The sequence below is a fragment of the Heloderma suspectum genome, chromosome 3 (assembly GCF_057233095.1).
Source record: "Heloderma suspectum isolate Gila_16-S chromosome 3, 16-S_ref, whole genome shotgun sequence".
NCBI classification, from domain to species: domain Eukaryota; kingdom Metazoa; phylum Chordata; class Lepidosauria; order Squamata; family Helodermatidae; genus Heloderma; species Heloderma suspectum.
This window is the reverse complement of record NC_139460.1, coordinates 64,866,512-64,885,442: the sequence shown is the minus strand read 5'-3', so window position 1 is coordinate 64,885,442 and position 18,931 is coordinate 64,866,512. Positions and strand designations below refer to the sequence as shown.

At 44.5% G+C, this 18,931-nt stretch overlaps 2 protein-coding genes across 3 annotated transcripts in view; both read right to left on the bottom strand.

Annotated features, from left to right (window-relative positions):
• Positions 1-18,931, bottom strand: part of BCL9 (BCL9 transcription coactivator) — a 49,745-nt gene that overhangs the window by 8,321 nt on the left and 22,493 nt on the right. For both annotated transcript variants that reach the window (XM_084843475.1, XM_084843476.1), the window contains 5 exons: positions 13,945-14,238; positions 12,001-12,317; positions 5,833-6,022; positions 4,225-4,321; positions 1,773-4,008 (listed from right to left, as the gene is read on the bottom strand). In XM_084843475.1, the coding sequence (XP_084699601.1) occupies positions 1,773-4,008; positions 4,225-4,321; positions 5,833-6,022; positions 12,001-12,317; positions 13,945-13,997 (2,893 nt within the window). In that variant the 5' untranslated portion in view covers positions 13,998-14,238. The remainder of the gene's footprint in view (positions 1-1,772; positions 4,009-4,224; positions 4,322-5,832; positions 6,023-12,000; positions 12,318-13,944; positions 14,239-18,931) is intronic.
• LOC146349774 (uncharacterized) lies at positions 14,044-14,226 on the bottom strand. The gene has a single exon (XM_084843480.1). It carries the CDS (start codon positions 14,224-14,226, stop codon positions 14,044-14,046), a length of 183 nt encoding a protein of 60 aa, XP_084699606.1.

The window sequence follows — 18,931 nt, the reverse complement described above, 5'->3', positions numbered from 1 at the left end:
GAGGTACAACTCTCTGCAGCAGACCACAAAGCCGAGCTATCCAAAGCCAACCAAAGCTTCCAAGTGTTTTGGCATTCTTACACTGGGAGGGAGGAAGGGGAGAGGATTTCGACTTAAGGGGCATTTTCTCATAGTCTCACAGATAGCAACGTTGCCCCACTGGCTTCTCTACCAATATACTAAATGCTCTGTAGAAAAAGCACATGGCCCTGGAAGAGGCAGACTCTATTTGTCTCTCCCATTCTGCCTTCTATAAGGTATCTCTGAGCTGACAGCCAGCCATGACCACTACATAGCCCTGTCAGCCAATGGACATGGAACTAGCACGGGCTGAAGCTTGACTGCAAGACTAAATCTGCTGAATAAGGTCTCTGGGGGTGGCTTCTCAATACAAGGACTATAACACTGGTTCCGCGAGTAGTTAATAGGATGGTACCGTAGTTTGAAGTTATGCCTGAAATAAGATTTTAGCCCATGTGGTTTCTAAATAGATACAGATGTGAATCTAGGTTTTCAGACTAACCAATCAAGAGTTCTAACTGGGAAAAGAACAGCATGGCAGGGGCATAGGACAGAATGTATTTCTGTATACAATACATTGTATGTCTGCCTTGATAAGCCTGAAGACAGTTTACCACAGTAAGGCTTGAAAGTCCACTGAATAGCCTGCCTCACAGTTACAGGACCACTCAACTGTTTAAAAAAGCAGGCATGCCATTGTAGTGATTACTCTGAAACACCAGAGGGCAATGTAACCAAACAGTTGATTTGATTGCCTTCCTAATTCCTGGAATAATGTGATTTCACAGACTGAAGAGCTCCCAAGGCTGGCTACATCAAACAACTGCATGCAAACACTGTACACTGGGGACTTGCTTCATTAGAACCTTGCAGGATGAGAACAGCCAGTTGCCTTTAAGCTATAAATCTGGAGGATTTAAATGGGTCTTGCAATTCTGCAGGGCAAACAAGACCGCGTGAATTAACCTGGGGGGTTGGGGGGAACATTTCGCGGAATGGCAAAATCCATGAAGAATTCAACTGGCATCTGCCTAACAATTCACAACAGAACCAAATCCGTGACCCAATGTTAAAGTAACTTCCTCCGGGCAGGGATCTGTGAAGCCAAGCAAGACACAGCCAGTTTAGCAAATTCCGTTTACCGTCTAAACTGTTTTAACAAGAATATTCCTCTGCCCCGTTTACAAATTTCCTTATTACAAGACATTATTTATACAGTACTCTCTACAGCACAAAAATGCTGCAAGAATCAGCCTATGAAAGCCTGTTCTAAATTTTCCTGTGAAGAATGATCATAGCCTCAACAATAGTGCTTAGGAATTAAGCAAAGTATTCTATGCCCCACTTCAACATACTATAATCAGTACTCCCTCCAGGACAACTGCTTCAGACTAGATGGGATCCCTTAGCGTAGCCTATATGCAACGGGTTTATGTTTTTAGCAAGATTGTGTTTGATCAGCTCATGCACCAATCACTTCACAGTTTAACACACCCATACATCAGCCAGTTCTGTTACCACCATTCTTACCCCACTCCTGTGCCTTTAATAGAAGCCGCACACACAGAAGATCTGGAGCTGCAAGTTTCCCCCAAACTTCTCTCTCTAACAGAAACAGGTTGACCTGCTCAATTTCTGTGCATCAGGCTGCTGTTAAAGACACTGAAGCAGAGCCAGTTTAAGAGAAAGGTTTTTAAAAAAACCTCCCACCAACCAGAAAGATAAGAGTTTGGGGAGCGGGGGACACTGACCTGATTCAACATTTCCCATCATGGCTGGTGAAGACATGGCGAGAGACGCTTTGTGGTTGGGCGGGATTCCAGGACTCTGTAATGGGGGCTTTGGAGATGAAGTCCATCCGGGAGAAGGTGCAGGGAGGGACGGAGACTTGAGATGAACAGGAGAAGCGGCAGCAGAACCCATAACAGGGGGAGATTTGATTGAAGCAGCAGCAGCTGCAGCAGTCGGACCTGCAAGTATCCCTGCCAGCTGGGATGGAGTCTGGGGAGACTTGAGGTTCCCAGAGGGAGAACCCAGCATAGGAGACTGGACCTGGCGCATTGTGGGGGACTTCAGTGGATTTATGCCTGGAGAGTGAACCTGGCTGGCACCAACAGAAACATCCAAGGGTTTGCGTCCAAGGTTGCGCTGAACTGGAGGAGCTGTGTTGAGGCTGTTTGGGTTACTGGAGGGATTCAGAGGTAGTGGTGGCATGTGGCTAAGTCGGTTATTAGTCCTTTGGTCAGGCCCTATTTGCTCTCTGTGATTCCGGAGACCAACACCTGGGCCCTGAGACATAGGGTGGAAAGGTCTCGGGCCCATTCCATAGTCCTGCTGGGGATGCTCACCAAATGGCAAGGGCACCATTTTCTGCTGTGAGGGGAGCATTTCTGAGATACCTGGGCGCATTTTCATCATTTCCTCTGGGCCCACTCCAGCTTCCCTCATTTTTTGAGGTATCATTGGTGGATTGGAACTCATGTTGACATTCAGATTCACATCCCCCTTCATGCTACTGGGGCCCATCCCAAATTCCATCTCCCGACCAGCAGCCATCTGAGGCGGCATTCCTTTTGAGAAGTCTCCCCTGGAGGGGCTCATGGATCCTTCAAGTGGCATACGTGGAAAGATGGGGTTACTGCCAGGCTCCATGTGTCTTTGAGGGGGAATCATCCTGTTCATCTCCATGCCAGGCCTGATTCCTTCTATGCTCATGCCAGGGGGAAGCCCTAGCTGTTTTTCTGCTAACTGCTGTTGAAACATATCCTCAGGCAAACCCTGAGGATTTGGAAACCTCTCCCCTCGCCCAGGGCCACTGAAGACACCCTGCCCAGGAGGGAAGTTTCGACCATCTGGAATTTTGGGCACATCTTCTTGCCAAGGGACACCTGAAAGCCCAGGTCTAGATGTGGTGTTTGGGACGTTGGGGCCCTCTAGATCAGGGTTTATCATTCCAGCAAATCCGGGCAGCCGCATCTGACTGCCAGGTACATTGGGATGGGGGGCCATGCCCCTTGGGGGCAGTGAATGGGACATAGTCATGCTTTCAGAAAAGGGTTCTGGGCCCCCAGGCCCCCAGCCCTCACCTGGGGTCATCTGGTATGGAGGTGGGGGGCCTCTGACCAATCCTCGAGGCCCATGCTGGTGAACCATCATGTCCTGTAAAGAACACTGCTGCACAACCTGCTCTTGCTTTCTCCTCTTTTCCTCATAGAACTCCTGTTGCAGCTTCAGCCAGGCCACCTGTTCAGGAGTCACGTGATCCAGGTGGTCTGGTCCTATAGGACCAGACTGAGAGTTTATGGATGGTGGCCCAACTTCATCTGGTGAGAATGGCATATCTCTGTGCCCCTGGGGGCCAAAGGGAGCCCCTCCTTCTGTCCGGGGTCCAGGCCCTTTACCTAAACTTTGGGATTGAGCCATCATTGCCTGTATTGGCCCTTCAGATTTCTTTTGGGAACCATCCAACACCCCAGAATTTGACTGAGGCCCCCCAGTTTGCCCTCCAGCAAACTCTTTCTCATCTGGGAAAAGCATACGCTGAATATCTCGTAAAGTCTGCAGTGAACGCTCTCTATGTTCCAGCTGTTCCTGGGACAATCCGTCTGGATTTTCACCCATATTTGGTGGGTCCCCTCCAGATACCTGCTGGCTGGGACCTTTAGGGTCTGCAGTGGAACTATTACTCCCTTGGGAGACTGGACTAACTGCTCGATTATTGGGGGTTGAAGTTTGCCCAAATCCTTCAGTTTGCAGTGGGGTGGAGTTTGCAGGACTTCCTGTAGACATCACTTTACTTTCTAACCCAGGATTGTCCTGGTCAATAGGGCAAGGAGGGCCAGTAGATTTGGGTGCTGGTGCTGGCACTGGAATGGGTGGAGTCTGCTGCATTTTGGCGTTCTGGGGAGGAGTCTGCTCTTGGGAAGCAGGGAGCTGTGATGGCGCTTGGGGCTTTGTATCATTTCGGAGCGGTGGAATTTGAGTGTTCTGAAGAAAACAAAAAAACAAAAATGTTTTAAAGCAGCTCGGACTGAGAAGAAATTGGACGATAAGAAAGTCCAAATTCTGAGGCTACCTTTGACCTCTCCAGATTAACCTCTGGAGCTAGAGCATGCATTTCAGGGTGACAGCATTCTCACCCAAGCCACCAGCAGTCAGCTCCTCACCTGCCAAATTCTCTTCTTCACCTGTAAAGTTACTTACCAAAGGTACAGTGCTCCGTTCTGCCTTGTTAGAGACGTTCTGAATGTGAAAGGAGACAATGGTTTCCACATGTCCCTTCAGCACAGCTTCCGCAGCCCTAAGAGGACGAACAGATGCAGCTAAGACGTCGCTGAGCATGCCGGTCTCTCAGTCACAGAAAGTTGAGGCTCTTTACAGCAGCTGAGGACATACAGTCCGGAAGGCCAAGTGATAAAAAACCCTTCATTTATATAAGCTCTAGGATGTGGTTTGCTGGGGAAAGCAAAGTCGTACGAACCTTAATGTGAAGTTGAGCTTGGTGGGCGATAAGGACCTATTGATAGGAGGCTGCAAATGGTGCAGCCCTTGCACTTCCCCATACCTGTCTGGAAATCAAAAACTGAAAAGCGGAAGTGCTGCAGAAGACTAGGTAATTCAGAGCCACGAAATCAGGGGAGAAATGTGGAGAAACAGGTTTATGCAAGCATCCTTCGAGATTATATGTTGTACTCTTTGGATGATAGAAGTTACTTCCTAAGGTGATCCGTTAGAGCAGGGGTAGGGTCCAAATCCAGCCCTCCTGTGGTCTCAGTTTGGTACTCTGGGGTTCCTCAGATGGCCATGTTCTCTCCCCCTTGATTCCCTCAACCACAAATTATTTGATGGTTTCCCAGCCACTGTGCAGTCCCCCCACCCCATTCTAAAAGGTTCGAATGCCTCTCAAAAGGCTTTGTTACTGGTCGAGCTTTATGCTACTTATATCTTTTGTATTTTTGGCCCTGCCCCCTTGCCTTTGGAACCACCCACCATTGGAATGTAGTCCCTCCCCAGAGCTTCTGTAAAATGTTATTTGGCCCTTGGACTAAAAGAGGTTCCCTACGCTTCTGTTAGAGTTCCAAGAAAAAGAACATTTCAGGCACACATGAGAGTTCCTTCTGACATTCCTAAAACGTCTCTTGACCTGTTAAACTCCATGAGAACATAAGAAGAGCCATGCTGGTACAGACCAAGGGGCCATCTAGTCCAGTATTCCATTCACACAGTGGCCAACTAGCTGTCGACCAGGAACCCACAAGCAGGGCATGAGCGCAACAGCACTCTCCCACCCATGTTCCCCAGCAACTGGTGTACATAGGCTCACTGCCTCTGGTACTGGAGGTAGCACACAGCCATCAGACTAGTAGCCATCAATAGCCTTCTCCTCCAGGAATTTGTCCAACCCCCTTTTAAAGCCATCCAAATGGGTGGCCATCACTACATCCTGTGGTAGTGAGTTCCATAGTTTAACTCTGTGCTGTGTGAAGAAGTCCTTCCTTTTATCTGTCCTGAATCTCCCACCAATCTGCTTCATTGGATGACCCTGGGTTCTAGTAAGCAAACGTATCAGGCATGCCCTTCCTCATGTGATGTGATGGTAGTACAGGTATCTATTCCACCAGATATACTTGCAAAAGGAAGCCACGATTGTCCATACTTTCTCATCAGGTATAAGTAGCAAAAATGTCCCACTGTGATACAAGACTGCAACAGCCATGTAGGGAAATCATCCTGTGTGAAGATATCCTGTCTCACATCATGAGCTAAACCTGTAGTTGTAGATACATGCCATGGAGTCAGAGATTCACTTACTTATTAGCCATCTCTGTTGAAAAGACATAGACCACTTTGGATGGAGTCTTCTGCATGCTACCTGGCTCTGTAGTGGCGGCCTGACCATGGGAAGGCGTGGAAGATCGTGGGGCTGAGGCATTTGAAGGAGCCATGGAGTGTGCAGTATGCTGGGAATCTTGTGATTTTGCATGATCAGCAGAGCCAAGTTCTGGAAGGGAAGAATTTGAGAGGCCTCAGTCTCAAAGAGGTGCAAGAATTCCACTCCCACTTCTCCGATCACTCATGCTTAGTCCCACATTCACTTTAGATGCAGTGAAACCACTACAAGAGGAATTTTATTTTGTCATTCCCATTGGGCAATATTTCTTATGAATGCCCATCCATTACTACTTCTGGCTATTTTCACCTTAATGTGCACCACGACTTCCACTATTACACTTTACAGGCTTTAAAAAAACTAACAGCATACAGTGTATACTATACTATGGATGACATTGGGTCCAGATAATCAGTTTCCTCCAAGAATGTCTGGTGGCTGGGCAGCTTCAGATGCTCTTGGACGAAACTGAATATCTCAACCCATTTCAGTCTGGTTTCAGGCCAGGGTACGGCACTAAAACGGCCTTGGTCGCTCTGATGACCTACTCCAGGTGAAAGACAGGGGGAGTGCTACCCTGTTGATTTCCCTGGATCTTGCAGCAGCTTTTTATACCATTGATCAGAGTATCTTACTGGATCGGCTCTGCAGGATGGGAGTTGGGGCACTGTGCTACAGTGGTTCTGCTTCTACCTGCACGGCCAATTCCAGAGAGTGGTATTGGGGGATTCCTGTTCTACCCCATGGCTATTAAGCTGTGGGGCGCCACACAGTTTCGTTCTATCCCCCATGCTGTTCGACATCTATATGAAGACAATGGGACAGGTCATTAGGAGTTTTGGGGTGGGGTGTCACCAGTACACAGATGATACTCAGCTCTATTTCTCCTTGTTGTCAGAGTCAGCTGAGCAGGTGAAGGTGCTGGACCAGTGCCTGGAGGCTATAATGGGCTGGATGAGGGCCAATAAACTGAAGCTAAATCCTGACAAGACAGAAGCTCTGTGGATTGGTGGTTCCTGAGTCCAGGAACTGGGTAAGCGACCTATCCCAGATGGGGTTGCACTCCCCCTGAAGGAGCAGGTGCGTAACTTGGGAGTACTCCTAGATCCATCCCTGTCACTGGAGCCCCAGGTGGACTCCATGGCTCGGAGTACTTGGGGCCAGCCTTGGCTGATCCACCAGCTACGGCCTTTCCTGGACAGGGATAAGCTAGCCACAGTAGTGCACACGCTGGTAACTTCCCAATTAGATTACTGCAATGCATTTTACGTGGGGCTGTCCTTGAAGATAACTCTGAAGTGGCCACTAGTAAAAAATGCAGAAGCTAGACTGCTGATCGGAACATCTCATAAAGATCATATAACACCAGTTTTAAAGGAATTGCACTGGCTGCCAATACATGTCCGGTCGGAATTCAAGGTTCTGGTGATGACATTTAAAGCCCTAAGCGGCTTCAGACCTTGGTATTTGAGGGAGTACCTCTCCCTATATATGCCTGCCGGAGGACTGAGATATGTTGGAGGGACCCTCCTGCATTCCACCAGTGCGAGACATACACTATGGTGGGACGTGGGAGAGGGCCTTCTCTGCTGTGGCATCCCGGTTGTGGAATGCCTTTCCCTTGGAGGCCCAGTTGACGCATACATTGGTTTCATTTTGGCGCAAAGTAAAAACGTAACTTTTTACCAAAGCCTTTGAGGGCTAAATGCATTCCCTAAAGTAGCACACTGTTTTAACTGTTTTATTGTTTTAGATTTTAATTGGTATTAGCTTGTTTAATGGTTTAATGTGTTTTTAGCCATTTAAATTATTTATTGTTTTATACTATTTAAATTGATTTTATCTGTATGCCACCCTTAGATCTTAATGATATAGGATGGGATACAAATGTTTTAAATAAATCAATAAAAAAATTTTTTTGTCAGTCTTCACACATCCTACAAGAAAGAGTCCTATAGATCCGGTTTGCCAGGACCTAAGCAAGTATGTATGAAACCTTACCACTGGCAAAGCTACTGAATCTTTTACATTATTTAGCTACATGAAATGCTTTTCCATAGTTCGCATCAGTTAACCAAACTGAGTTGGCCTGTCCATAGAAATCTGTATATACTAAGTTTAAGAAACAATTTATTCAGAAATTCTGACCAATGTAAAGCTAACCCCATGCAAATCACTACCATCTTGTCACATCAAGAGTGACAACAGTACGTAGGAGAAGTGTTCTAAGTAGTTTTACATATTAACTGCCTTCCCCAAGAAATACAAGAGTCAAACCCTGGGGATTTTAAAAAACACAATACAAATCTCATATTTAAGCAATGTATCAGCAGACACAAACATTCTGGTTGCTTGGATTTTCCTCATCATTTTTAGTGTAACATTTGCATATTTAAATAGCTGGTCCCCTCCGCTTAAGGCAGGCCTGGGGAACCTGTGCCCCTGCAGATGTTGTTGGACTCCAACTCCCATCCAGCATGGCCAATGGTCAGAGATTACGGGAGTTGTACTGCAACATCATCTAGAGGGCTATAGGTTCCTCACCCCTGGTTTAAGAAATGGGGGTTAGTTCAAAGACTAGGAGACAGATAATTTCTGAAATCCTTTAAGAGAGACAACAACTCCACACAGTAATACAGTTTAAGGCTTTTAAGGGAAAAGAACAGTCCCACATCTGGAGGTGCAAACTTTTCCTTTGCAAAAACGTTAAGAGCCAGATAAGATAAGAAACCTGCTTCCTGACCTCATCAGCAACTCAAGTGCCAGTCACCACACCCAACTTTTTTTGAAGTGTCACTGGGTACCTGGATTCTGCACCCCCAGTAATGCTGTATAAAAGAAACACAGAATGTATAACAGGAGTTTTTTAATTTTTTTTTTTTTACTAAGTACAAAAGAGGTTCCTGGCCTATCCAAAAATTGAACACTTGAGCACAGGTGCTCAGACTCGTGTCAAAAAGGGCTGATGATGAAACAAAAAGCTACCAATAATTATGAAACCATAATGATCAAAGAACCTAAAATTACAAGGAGCTGCACAAAAATTAAACAAACAACAAGGGTCTCATATACAATCTAAAGGTAAAGGAAAGAAAGTAAAGGAGAAGGAAGGTCAACTGGGAAAACCCAGGATGAACAGATGTAATTGCATGCTTTAGCTTGGTTTACTACAGCTGGTAGCTCCCATGAGTGTCTTGAGCTTGCACAGGGCCAGCAGGTTTATTGCCAAGCAGAACTAAAGCGGACATGCTCTTTGTGTGAATGTGAAGACTGTGACTATGGAGAGTGCTGGCAGTGATCATGCAAATCATGTCAGCCACTTAAGAATGTGGAGGCACACGAGGTTCACACAAACAACACTTGCACAAGCCCAAGAGCAGCGCTCCTAAGACTAGTGTGAACTGTCCCTATGACACTCCGGGCAAAACCTTTGAGACAGTCAGATTTAGACCTGTATACACCTCAATCAAGGCTGCATTTCATGTATATAGCAATGATGGTCATTTATTAAAGGTAAAGGTGCCCCCAACCAGTCATGTCCGACTCTAGGGTGTGGTGCTCATCCCCGTTTCTAAGCCGAAGAGCCAGCGCCGTCCGAAGACGCTTCCGTGGTCATGTGGCCGGCATGACTGAACACTGAGGTGCACGGAACGCTGTTACCTTTCCCGCCGAGGCGGTACCTATTTATCTACTTGCAATTTCTTGCTTTCGAACTGCTAGGTTGGCAGAGGCTGGGACTGAAGACGGGAGCTCACTCCGTCACGCGGCACTCGGGTCTCGAACTGCTGTCCTGCCGACCTTCCAGTCTGCAGTTCAGCATCTTAACCACTAAGCCACCGCGACCCCATGGTCATTTATTACCAGCTGAGAAAATCTCCAACTACAAATGAACTAGTCTCACTAAGTTCATTTATTTATTAAAATATTTCTAAACTGCCCTAGATCTACCGATCTCAGGGAAGGATACAATAATAAAAACAATTCAACATAAAACCACAGTCAGGCATAAAATCAGCATTAATATCCAAGCAACAGATCAAAACTTTGCTACCGTCAACAAGACCCAAACACTTGGTTAAAAAGCCAGGTCTTCAGGTGGTACCGAAACATGGCCAATGTTGGCTCCAGCCATGCCTCCGAAGGGAAGGCATTCCATCACACAGGTGACACAGCCAAGAAGAGGGCCTCTTACATCTCCAGATAATGTATAGCTCCCAACTGTGTGATGCAGGGGACAGCCCCCCTTGGCAGATCTTAATACTCGGGCAGCAGGTGGTGTATCCAGAGAGGGGTGCTTCCTCAAATATTGAGTTCCCAAGTTGTCATCACTTCCACCTTGAACTCAGACCAGAAGTGTATTGGCAGGCTGTACAGTTCCTTTAAAACCACCATTATGTGGTTTCTATAAGCTGTTCTCTACAGCAATCTAGCCGCCACATTCCACATTAGCAGCAGTTTCCATGTAATCTCCAAGGGCTACCCCATGTACAGCACATTGCAGTAGTCTAAACGGGAAGTTACCAGTGCATGAACTACCAGGTCATCCTGGTCCAGGTTATCCTGCTCCAGGAATAGCTGAAGCTGGCCAAGGGCACTCTGAGCCACCGTGGCTACCTGAACTTCTAGTGACAAAGATGAATCTAGAATTACTCATAAGCTATGCACCTGCTCCTTAAGGGAGAGGGTAACCCCATCCAGGCCAGTTCCTGGACTTGGGAACCTTCAGTCCACAGAGTGTCTGTCTTGTCAGGATTCCATTTTGAGTTTTGTGGCCCTCATCCAGCTCATTACAGTGTCCAGACACCAGTCCAGTTGTTCAAGTTGGTACACACAGCACAGGAATTCCTCACTAGAGGAAAAGGGAGGTGAAGCTCCCCTTACCACTCTCATCATGTCCTGACTGTGTCAGGAAGCACAGTATAAACCCATTTCTTCCCAGACCACGAAGCACAGACAACATATCCCCCCTTCCCCCAGTATGTTGTAAGGGCTAGGATAAGGGGTCCAAAGAGCAACCCTTTTGTTTTGCAAGCTTTCCCCTTTCTTATGATACTTCTCCAAGGGAACTTATATTTTTTTATTGTAACTTTACCCACTCTATCTCAAAGATCACAGCAAATACCACCACATTAACAAATCAACTCCCCTCCCACATACACAAATTCATTGAAATAACAAAACAAATGACCATGCCTCACTTGAAAAGCTAAACTAAACAAGTTTTTAACACTTGCAGAAAAATGGACTCAGACTTCAATGGCTGCTCCTTAGGACATAATTCTGTAATCCACTAGAAATACGCAAGCACAAAAAACACGCATATTATTAATTCACTCACGTGTTTAAAGTGTGGTTTTTCCTTATAGAAGCAGAAGTCTGTTCCTCCTCCACACAATGAGAAAACTGGTCCTTAGTTTCCTGGGAAAAAGAGGCCCACCTAGGCAGCTATTGAGACTGCTCACAGCATGTTGTTGGTGGGATCTGCCTTCTGACCAGGCATAACAAAATACTCTTAAGAGGCAAACAACTTCTCTTTTGTAGAACTAAGTTGCACTGTTTAAATTTAATGACTCAGAAGGGCTCATTATGACAAGTTTTAAGAGACCTTATTTCAGGGGGTGGCCTACTTTTACTAAATGTAGTGGCCCCTGTCTGTGGAATGCAGGGAAATCTGCCTGGTGTCTTCACTGTATACATTTAGACGCAAGGTTAAGAACTTCTTCTTCCACCAGGCACTTAATTTCTAATCTGGTACTCTGGTCAATAGGGTGGTTCTTTAATATTTTTAATATTTTCATATTTTAATTCTATATTTATTGTTTTGGTTTTTAATTAATTGTTTGGGAGTTTTTAAAATGATTGTAAACTGCCCCGAGAGCATCCATCAGTTGAAGAGTATATAAGTTGAATAAAGAACTGTTCAAATGCAATTTTAGGTAACCATCTTCCTTCACGTCAATGTAGCCTACATTATTTCTAGAGCTCAGAGCAAGTCAAAAGATTACAGACAAGGAGAGGAATCCCTTACAGATGCTCTCAGCCCAAACTGACACCCACTCACATTTCTGCCCCTCCACACGTCAACATACCTTTGATTTCAGATTCATCACTGGGAGTTCCAGCATCTCGCTGTTCAAATGAGTCTGCTGAAATGCTCCTCTCTCTCTTTCCTTTCCCTTTTGAACCATTGCCAGCCCCATTCTTCAACCCCATGCTTCCTCCTTGTCCTGGGATCACTTTAGGTGTGTGGCCCCCGCTCTTGGGGTCGCAGGGAGAGGGCTGGGATTGGCCTGTTGAGCCCCCCTGTTTACCCTGGTTGGAGAATTTAGAGTCCAGCTGGGGGTTGCCAGATGGGGACATCACTGTAGGGGGACGGACCATCACCTCCTGCTTTGATTTGGGACTACTAGAAAGGAAAGAGGAGGAAAAGAGTAATTTGTAACAAAAATAAAAGAATGCCAATTTACTCAGCAGTTGCTACCAACTCAACCCCTTTAGAGAGTGTGACAGGCATCAATAAGTTAATTCATCTGTGGGCTTATCATCCAGCTGCTATTTCAGAAATGCCTTGAAAGAGTTATTATTAAGCTCAAGGTATTACTACTTGAGCAAAGAGAGCAAGGCAGCAACCACCCAGATCCTAGGAACCAGTCAGTCACATGGGGATGTACCTCTTTGACTTCTGTCAATAAAGACAATGGTTTCTATGTACAGAGACGTGCCTCACACTAAGACCAGCACAAAGTAAATAAGCAGGGCACCATAAAGTTCACAATGCCACCCATCTGGATTCAAACAACACAGTTCAACTATCAGAGAAAAGCTAATCCATAAAAGATCAGTCTGCTTAGAAGACAACTGAATTTATGCCCAACTATGAATGTTTATCCTAAATTACCAGCCCTGAAACAACGCCAATTAAAAATGACCAACTGCCTTTTCAACCGATACACAAAACTCATGTCTTTGAAAGTAAGTATAAAAGCAAATAATAAAATTGGTTGAACTCAATTTCCTATTTTGTACAGTTTCAGCTCTGAAAGGGTGGAGAGAATACACAAGAGCTGAATCTCAAGAGGTGATTCATAATTATATTCAGCAGTCACTACATACATTTAGCAACTCGCTTGAAAAGGAATGTCCATGATACCCCAAATCAAGGGGAGACTTCCTGGATAACAGAAGCTGAGCTGGGGTCATGCAAGTTCTCTCTATTACAATGCTCATGTGAGTAGACCACTTGTAGGAGCTGTAAAATACATTCAGTGATTGACTTTAAGAAGTCTATTGGTTCTCATGTGATGCACTTAGGACCAGTTATAAGGCAGAGAAGGCCACACACACACACACAGCCCTGTCTATTTCTGCCCACCCCCCGAGACACCCGTTTACTTCAGGCAAAATAGCTACATCTTCCAATAAAATTTATCTGTGTTCTAAGGATGCTTCTCTTTACCCTTTATTCTGTGTTGGTTTTTTTTTTTAGTTTTTGAATAGTCTGTGTTCCATCTGATGTGAAAGATTAGTTTTCCCCTCAACACCAAGTCACAGAACTGATATAGGAGCACTTGCTCTGTGCACCAGTATTTACTTTCCCCATAAAACAGAAGTAGCAGCATAGTGTGCTGTCAAGCAGGCTGGTCAAATCTGCCACTCCTCTCAAAGGCTGTTCTATCAAATCAGAAGATTGTGCCAGAGATTCTCAATGCAATAAAAAAAAGTCAAGGAGTATGCAGCATTAATAATTTCCCTGCCAAATGAATTCAAAACAGAGGCAGAAAAGCTTTGCTGTGTAAAGTAAAAATTATGTACCTCTGGAGAGTTTGCAAAAACAGGCCGTGCTGATGCAATAGCACATAACGCACTGAGAAAGGACCAGCATGTGAACAAATTTCTCCATATCTCACAGAGCTCAACGAGTACTCAGAATATGAAGCATGACAGGAGTCTCCAATTATTTAAATTACCGAAGGCAAACAATCTTTTGTATCCTCCTTCTTTGAAACCTCTGGGGGAGAATGAATACTACTTACCTCTGGGCATTTCCTGATGGGGAATTTCTCACTTTGGGGTTACTGGAATGCATTGACAGAAATCCTAAGCACACAACCACACACACTGACAGGCTCGTGTCAAGTTCCTCTGTTGCTGCTGGCAGTTCTGAAGCACTTTCTGTCCCGTGCTTTCCTCAGTGCCGTCGGTCTGCTTGTCTTTTTCCTCTTTGCTTCTCTCTGCTGTTGCACTGGGCCTTTCCCTCTTGCAGCTCCAGCATTCTCCAAATGAGTGACTCCTGCTGTTGTGAGGAAGTCTCGCATCTCCAGGGCACGCTGCATCAAACAAACAAAAAAGGCCAGTTTTTTTTAAAAAATGAAAAGTCTAGAACTAAATGAGATCTATCAGTACATGGCCATTCTCCCACCTATTGATTGAAAGGGTTTATATGAGAACGGTTCAGCCAGATGGAAGCTGAATGTATATTCCTATCTGAAGTACATGTTTTTCAGATATTAGCTACATAAGAAACAACCAGGTGTGCTAGATCTAACAGATTGGGGGAGGAGGGAGTTTCTCTGTAGTTAAATCCAAGATCATGTGCAAACACATTATCTATATCTTGTCTCATATCACTTTAAGCCTTTTCAAAATACTACACAGGCCACAGTACTAAAAAGTATAGCAATAGATTTACAAGATCAAAGTACTGGCTCGTATCACCTTAAAGTATGCAACCTAGTGAAACACATGGCAACAAAAGAAGGAAAAGAAGTAGGGGTGAGGGTGGGGAATCTTCCTGTCAACTTCTTAATAATCAATGTTCACCCACAATCATAGTACTCAGTTACTCTAGTGTGGTCAAAAGTTCACCTCTTGTACTGAAAGTCCTACCCAGAGTTGCTAAATCCAATTGCCCAAGCTACTATGAACACCAGGCATCTTGCTGCTTGGGGAGATTTTAATTAAAAAATTGTTACTACTATCAGTATTATTACTAAAGGAATATAAAAAGTGTTTGTCCTTTAGGCTAAAGGGCTTTGGAACAAGTCTGTATCCGATTTCAAATCAAAAGTAGATTTTACTGCCAACATATCACTAACTAAACTAAATATTATGCAAACCAAGTATTCCTTCCCCCCACCCCCAAAATTCAGAAGACAGTTTGGCAGGTTCCTACATGCTATAAAGAAGCTAGCATTTCAAGAAAACAGTATTTAGTGGACACATATTTGTTTTAAACACACCAATGCCTTTGGAAGGCTAAAGAAATATCTGGCACTGCAGGAACATACTGCAAGTGACAAGATCTGCTAGGTATGACAGTAACTCGTCAATACTGAATTTTGTTGCTCTCCATGACATAGCATCAACATATTTTGATGAGATAACTCAAGATAGCATCAGGACATCACATCATAATTATTTTGGTGCTTTTCTTCAGCCTATCATTATTCCTACCAGAGCTTCCAAGTCTCTGAAGCAAGAGACCTATTTAATAGCCCCTAAAAATTAGGCAAAGAATTGCCATACTAGATGTAAGGCAACAACTATGAAGAGTCATCATTTACTCGTTGCAAAGAGAGGAATGTGCCAGTCAAATTTCAGATAAGTCACAAGAGAGCTATCACTAATTTTGATGTTCAAGAAGTTACAAGAAATACAATCCCATCTGTGGCACTAGAGTGTTTTACATGGGCGGCATATACAGAGTTGCTGATATAGAGTAGTTGCAAGATCTTGTTCTCACAAGCACAATTACCCGGAGGCCTCTCTTGCTCATTCTGCCTGAGAGAATATGCTAATGACCATAGACTGGTTGAAAATTGTGACTTTTAGAGGCATTTTTAACAGAAGTGGGCAGACATTCTTTTTATATGTTTTGGGTGTGCAGAGCTCAAATCTGCTGTATGCAAAGATGTATTTCTACCCCTTCACCCTGAATGCTCTAAAATACAAAATGGTGGCATGCTTTCATAGAGAATGAAAGACCAGGGCAAACTACAAGGAATATGATGCCGAAAATAATAATGTGCAGGGTCTACACCATCTATGAAACAGACACCATGGATTATGTCTAAAAAACTATATCCCAAGACAAATGTCCTCCTACAAGTGACATCATATCATTTCTTCACATAAGAGATGTTGCTCTCAAACAGCTGTAGTCAGACAGGTAGACATCAGGTATCAAACCCTGGTACAAATGGTTGGAAATACAAAGACAATAATAACACTGTACTAGTCTTCATGTTTCTCCCACCTATGCCTAAAGCCAAGTTAGCCACAACTTCACATGACCGCACTACCACATGGAGTTAGAGGATGAGTGAACAGTTTGGGTACTGAGCACCTCTTCTTCTTGTAAACACATCTTAGAACCACTGAATGTGAATAATTTACACGGAATGTTTTACATACAACATGTACTTGTTTATGTTACATTTTTATGTAACATTTTTATGTCACCCTAAGTGAAAACTACAAGACCAGCTGATAACCCCAGCTGCATTTTCATTAACCCAGAAATAAAAGTTGTCCAGTCCCCAAATTGGGAGCATGGTAAGTGAAATTGGTGGCTGTGCTGAATCCAGTATGGTGCCTGCACATCATGTTGATATTCCTAAACATGAACTATTTTATGCTGGGATGATTTGCAGAAGATTTACATGTTTAAAATTCATTTTCAGCATCATGATCCTCGTAGTCTGCTCTGGTCTTTCATTCTCAGTGAAAGCATGCTACCATGTCAGTTTTGTTGTTTAGTTTAGAGTTTTCATGGTGAAGGGGCAGAAAGGCAACCTAGCATACAGCAGATTTGGATTCAGCATGCCCAACATAAAAAAGTGTATCTGCCTACTTCTACTCAAAAATGCCTCTATAATTTTTTTTTTAACCACAAAATTCAAATTTCTTACCAATCTCAATGATGTGAACTTTAGCTTGTTGCCCCCATAACTATTGAGAAGAAATCCATAATTTACCAAAACCTCAACAGAGTGCTGCAAGACAAACTATAGCAAGGAGCAGCAGTGCCAATGCCAAAATGAAAATGACTTTTGCATCATATACTTCTTACTTTTGTTTTTGTTTCTAATTAAAGTCAAAATTGTAATACTGACCTTCATACTACATAGATTTGTCTTTATATAGCCAGAATCAGATATGAATATCTGGTGCATTTTAAAAGTGTAATGTATGCAGATAGTACATACTATCTATCATCCATCTACATAGACTGATAGATGATAGTGTATGAAAAAAGGCATTTCATAAAGTTTAAAAGTAAAAGTCTTCGACAGCTATCCAGAAAGTGTAAAATAGGTTACAAGTATCCTGCCAGTGTCTTGTAGAGGCAAGCTGGCAGCAGTGTCCAGAGTGATCGGCTCCCCACTTCACAATTAACCCCGTGCAAGTCAGAGTGCTATGGGGAGGCTTAGTACAGTCAGGGCCAGAGATATTGGAGCAAGGAAAACTGTTTTGGCAGTTGGCCTCTGTACAACACCACATTGAAGTTGAAAGGAAACACACCCAGATGGGAGCGAAGTCAGGACTTTCAGCTGTAATTCAAGGGGTTTGACAAAAGTGGGGCACTAACCATTCAGGAAGGACAGCCAGTGGCATACACACACACCCATCGTTGGTGGCTCGTAAGTAATGGAACAAACCAACATCATCTCAAACCTAAGGATCGCCTTTAATACCTGGATGAAAATCCTTAGCAGACAATGAATGCCTGAAGTCTGGAACCCATGGACATGACCAAATGCTGAGTTTCCTCCCTCGAGATGCTTTGCCAGGCCTTTACTGCAGCTGCCTTCAGCTGCTGCTTGTTTGTGGGTCTTTCTGCCTTTAGTCTTGTCTTCTGGAAGTGAAAAGCATGCTTGATTGGGCTGAGATAAGGTGACTGACTTGACCATTGAAGAACATCCCACTTCTTTGCCTGGAGAAACTCTTAGGTAGCTTTTGCTGTATGTTTTGGGTTGTTATCCATCTGCAATATGAAGTGGCGTCCTATCAGTTAGGCAGCATTCGGTTGAATCTCAGCAGAAAGTATAGCCCTATACACTTCAGAATTCATCCTGCTGCTTTTATCAGCAGTCAGGTCATCAATAAACACCAGTGACCCGGTTCCATTGGCAGCCATACATGCCCATGCCATAACACTGCCTCCACCATGTTTGACAGATGATGTGGTATGCTTTGGATCATGAGCTGCTCCTTTCCTTCTCCATACTTTTCTCTTCCCATCATTCTGGTACAAGTTAATCTTGGTTTCATCAGTCCAAAGGATCTTATTCCAGAACCGGGCAGGCTTTTTTAGGTGTTTGCTGGCAAAAGCTAATCTGGCCTTTCTGTTCTTGAGCGTTACCAGTGGTTTGCACCTTGTTGTGAAGCCTCTGAATTTACATTCATATGCCGTCTCTTGCCCCTTCATGGATCACTGCCTTGTTGTGGCGAAGGAGCTTGCGTAACTCAATGAAGCCATAAGCTATGCCGTGAAGGGCCACCCAAGACGGACAGGTCATGGCAGAGAGTTCTGACAAAATGTGGTCCACTGGAGAAGGAAATGGCAACCCACTCCAGTATTCTTGCCAAGAAAACCGATGTTGACAATGAGGTGCCTACCTCCTCAAGAGTGTTCTTGACCTGGCTACATGTTGTGAAAGGGTTCCTCTTCACCATTAGCAGAATTCTGCAGCCATCCACTTTAGTTGTCTTCCGTGGCCTTCCAGGCCTTTTGCTGTTGCTTAGCTTGCCAGTTAATTCCTTCGTTTTCAGGATGTCCCAAACTGGCCACTCCCACTGTTTTTGCTATCTCTCTGATGGGTTTGTTTTGTTTCCTCAGCCTAATGATGGCCTCCTTCATTCACATGGGCACCTCTTTGGACCTCATGTTGGGAGTTCCAGTGAACAGCTACCAAATGCAAATGTGACACTCGGAACCACCTCCAGGCCTTTTATCTGCTTGACTGGTCATGGGGCACCCAGGAAACAGGACACACCTGGCCATGCAGCTGCTTGCCA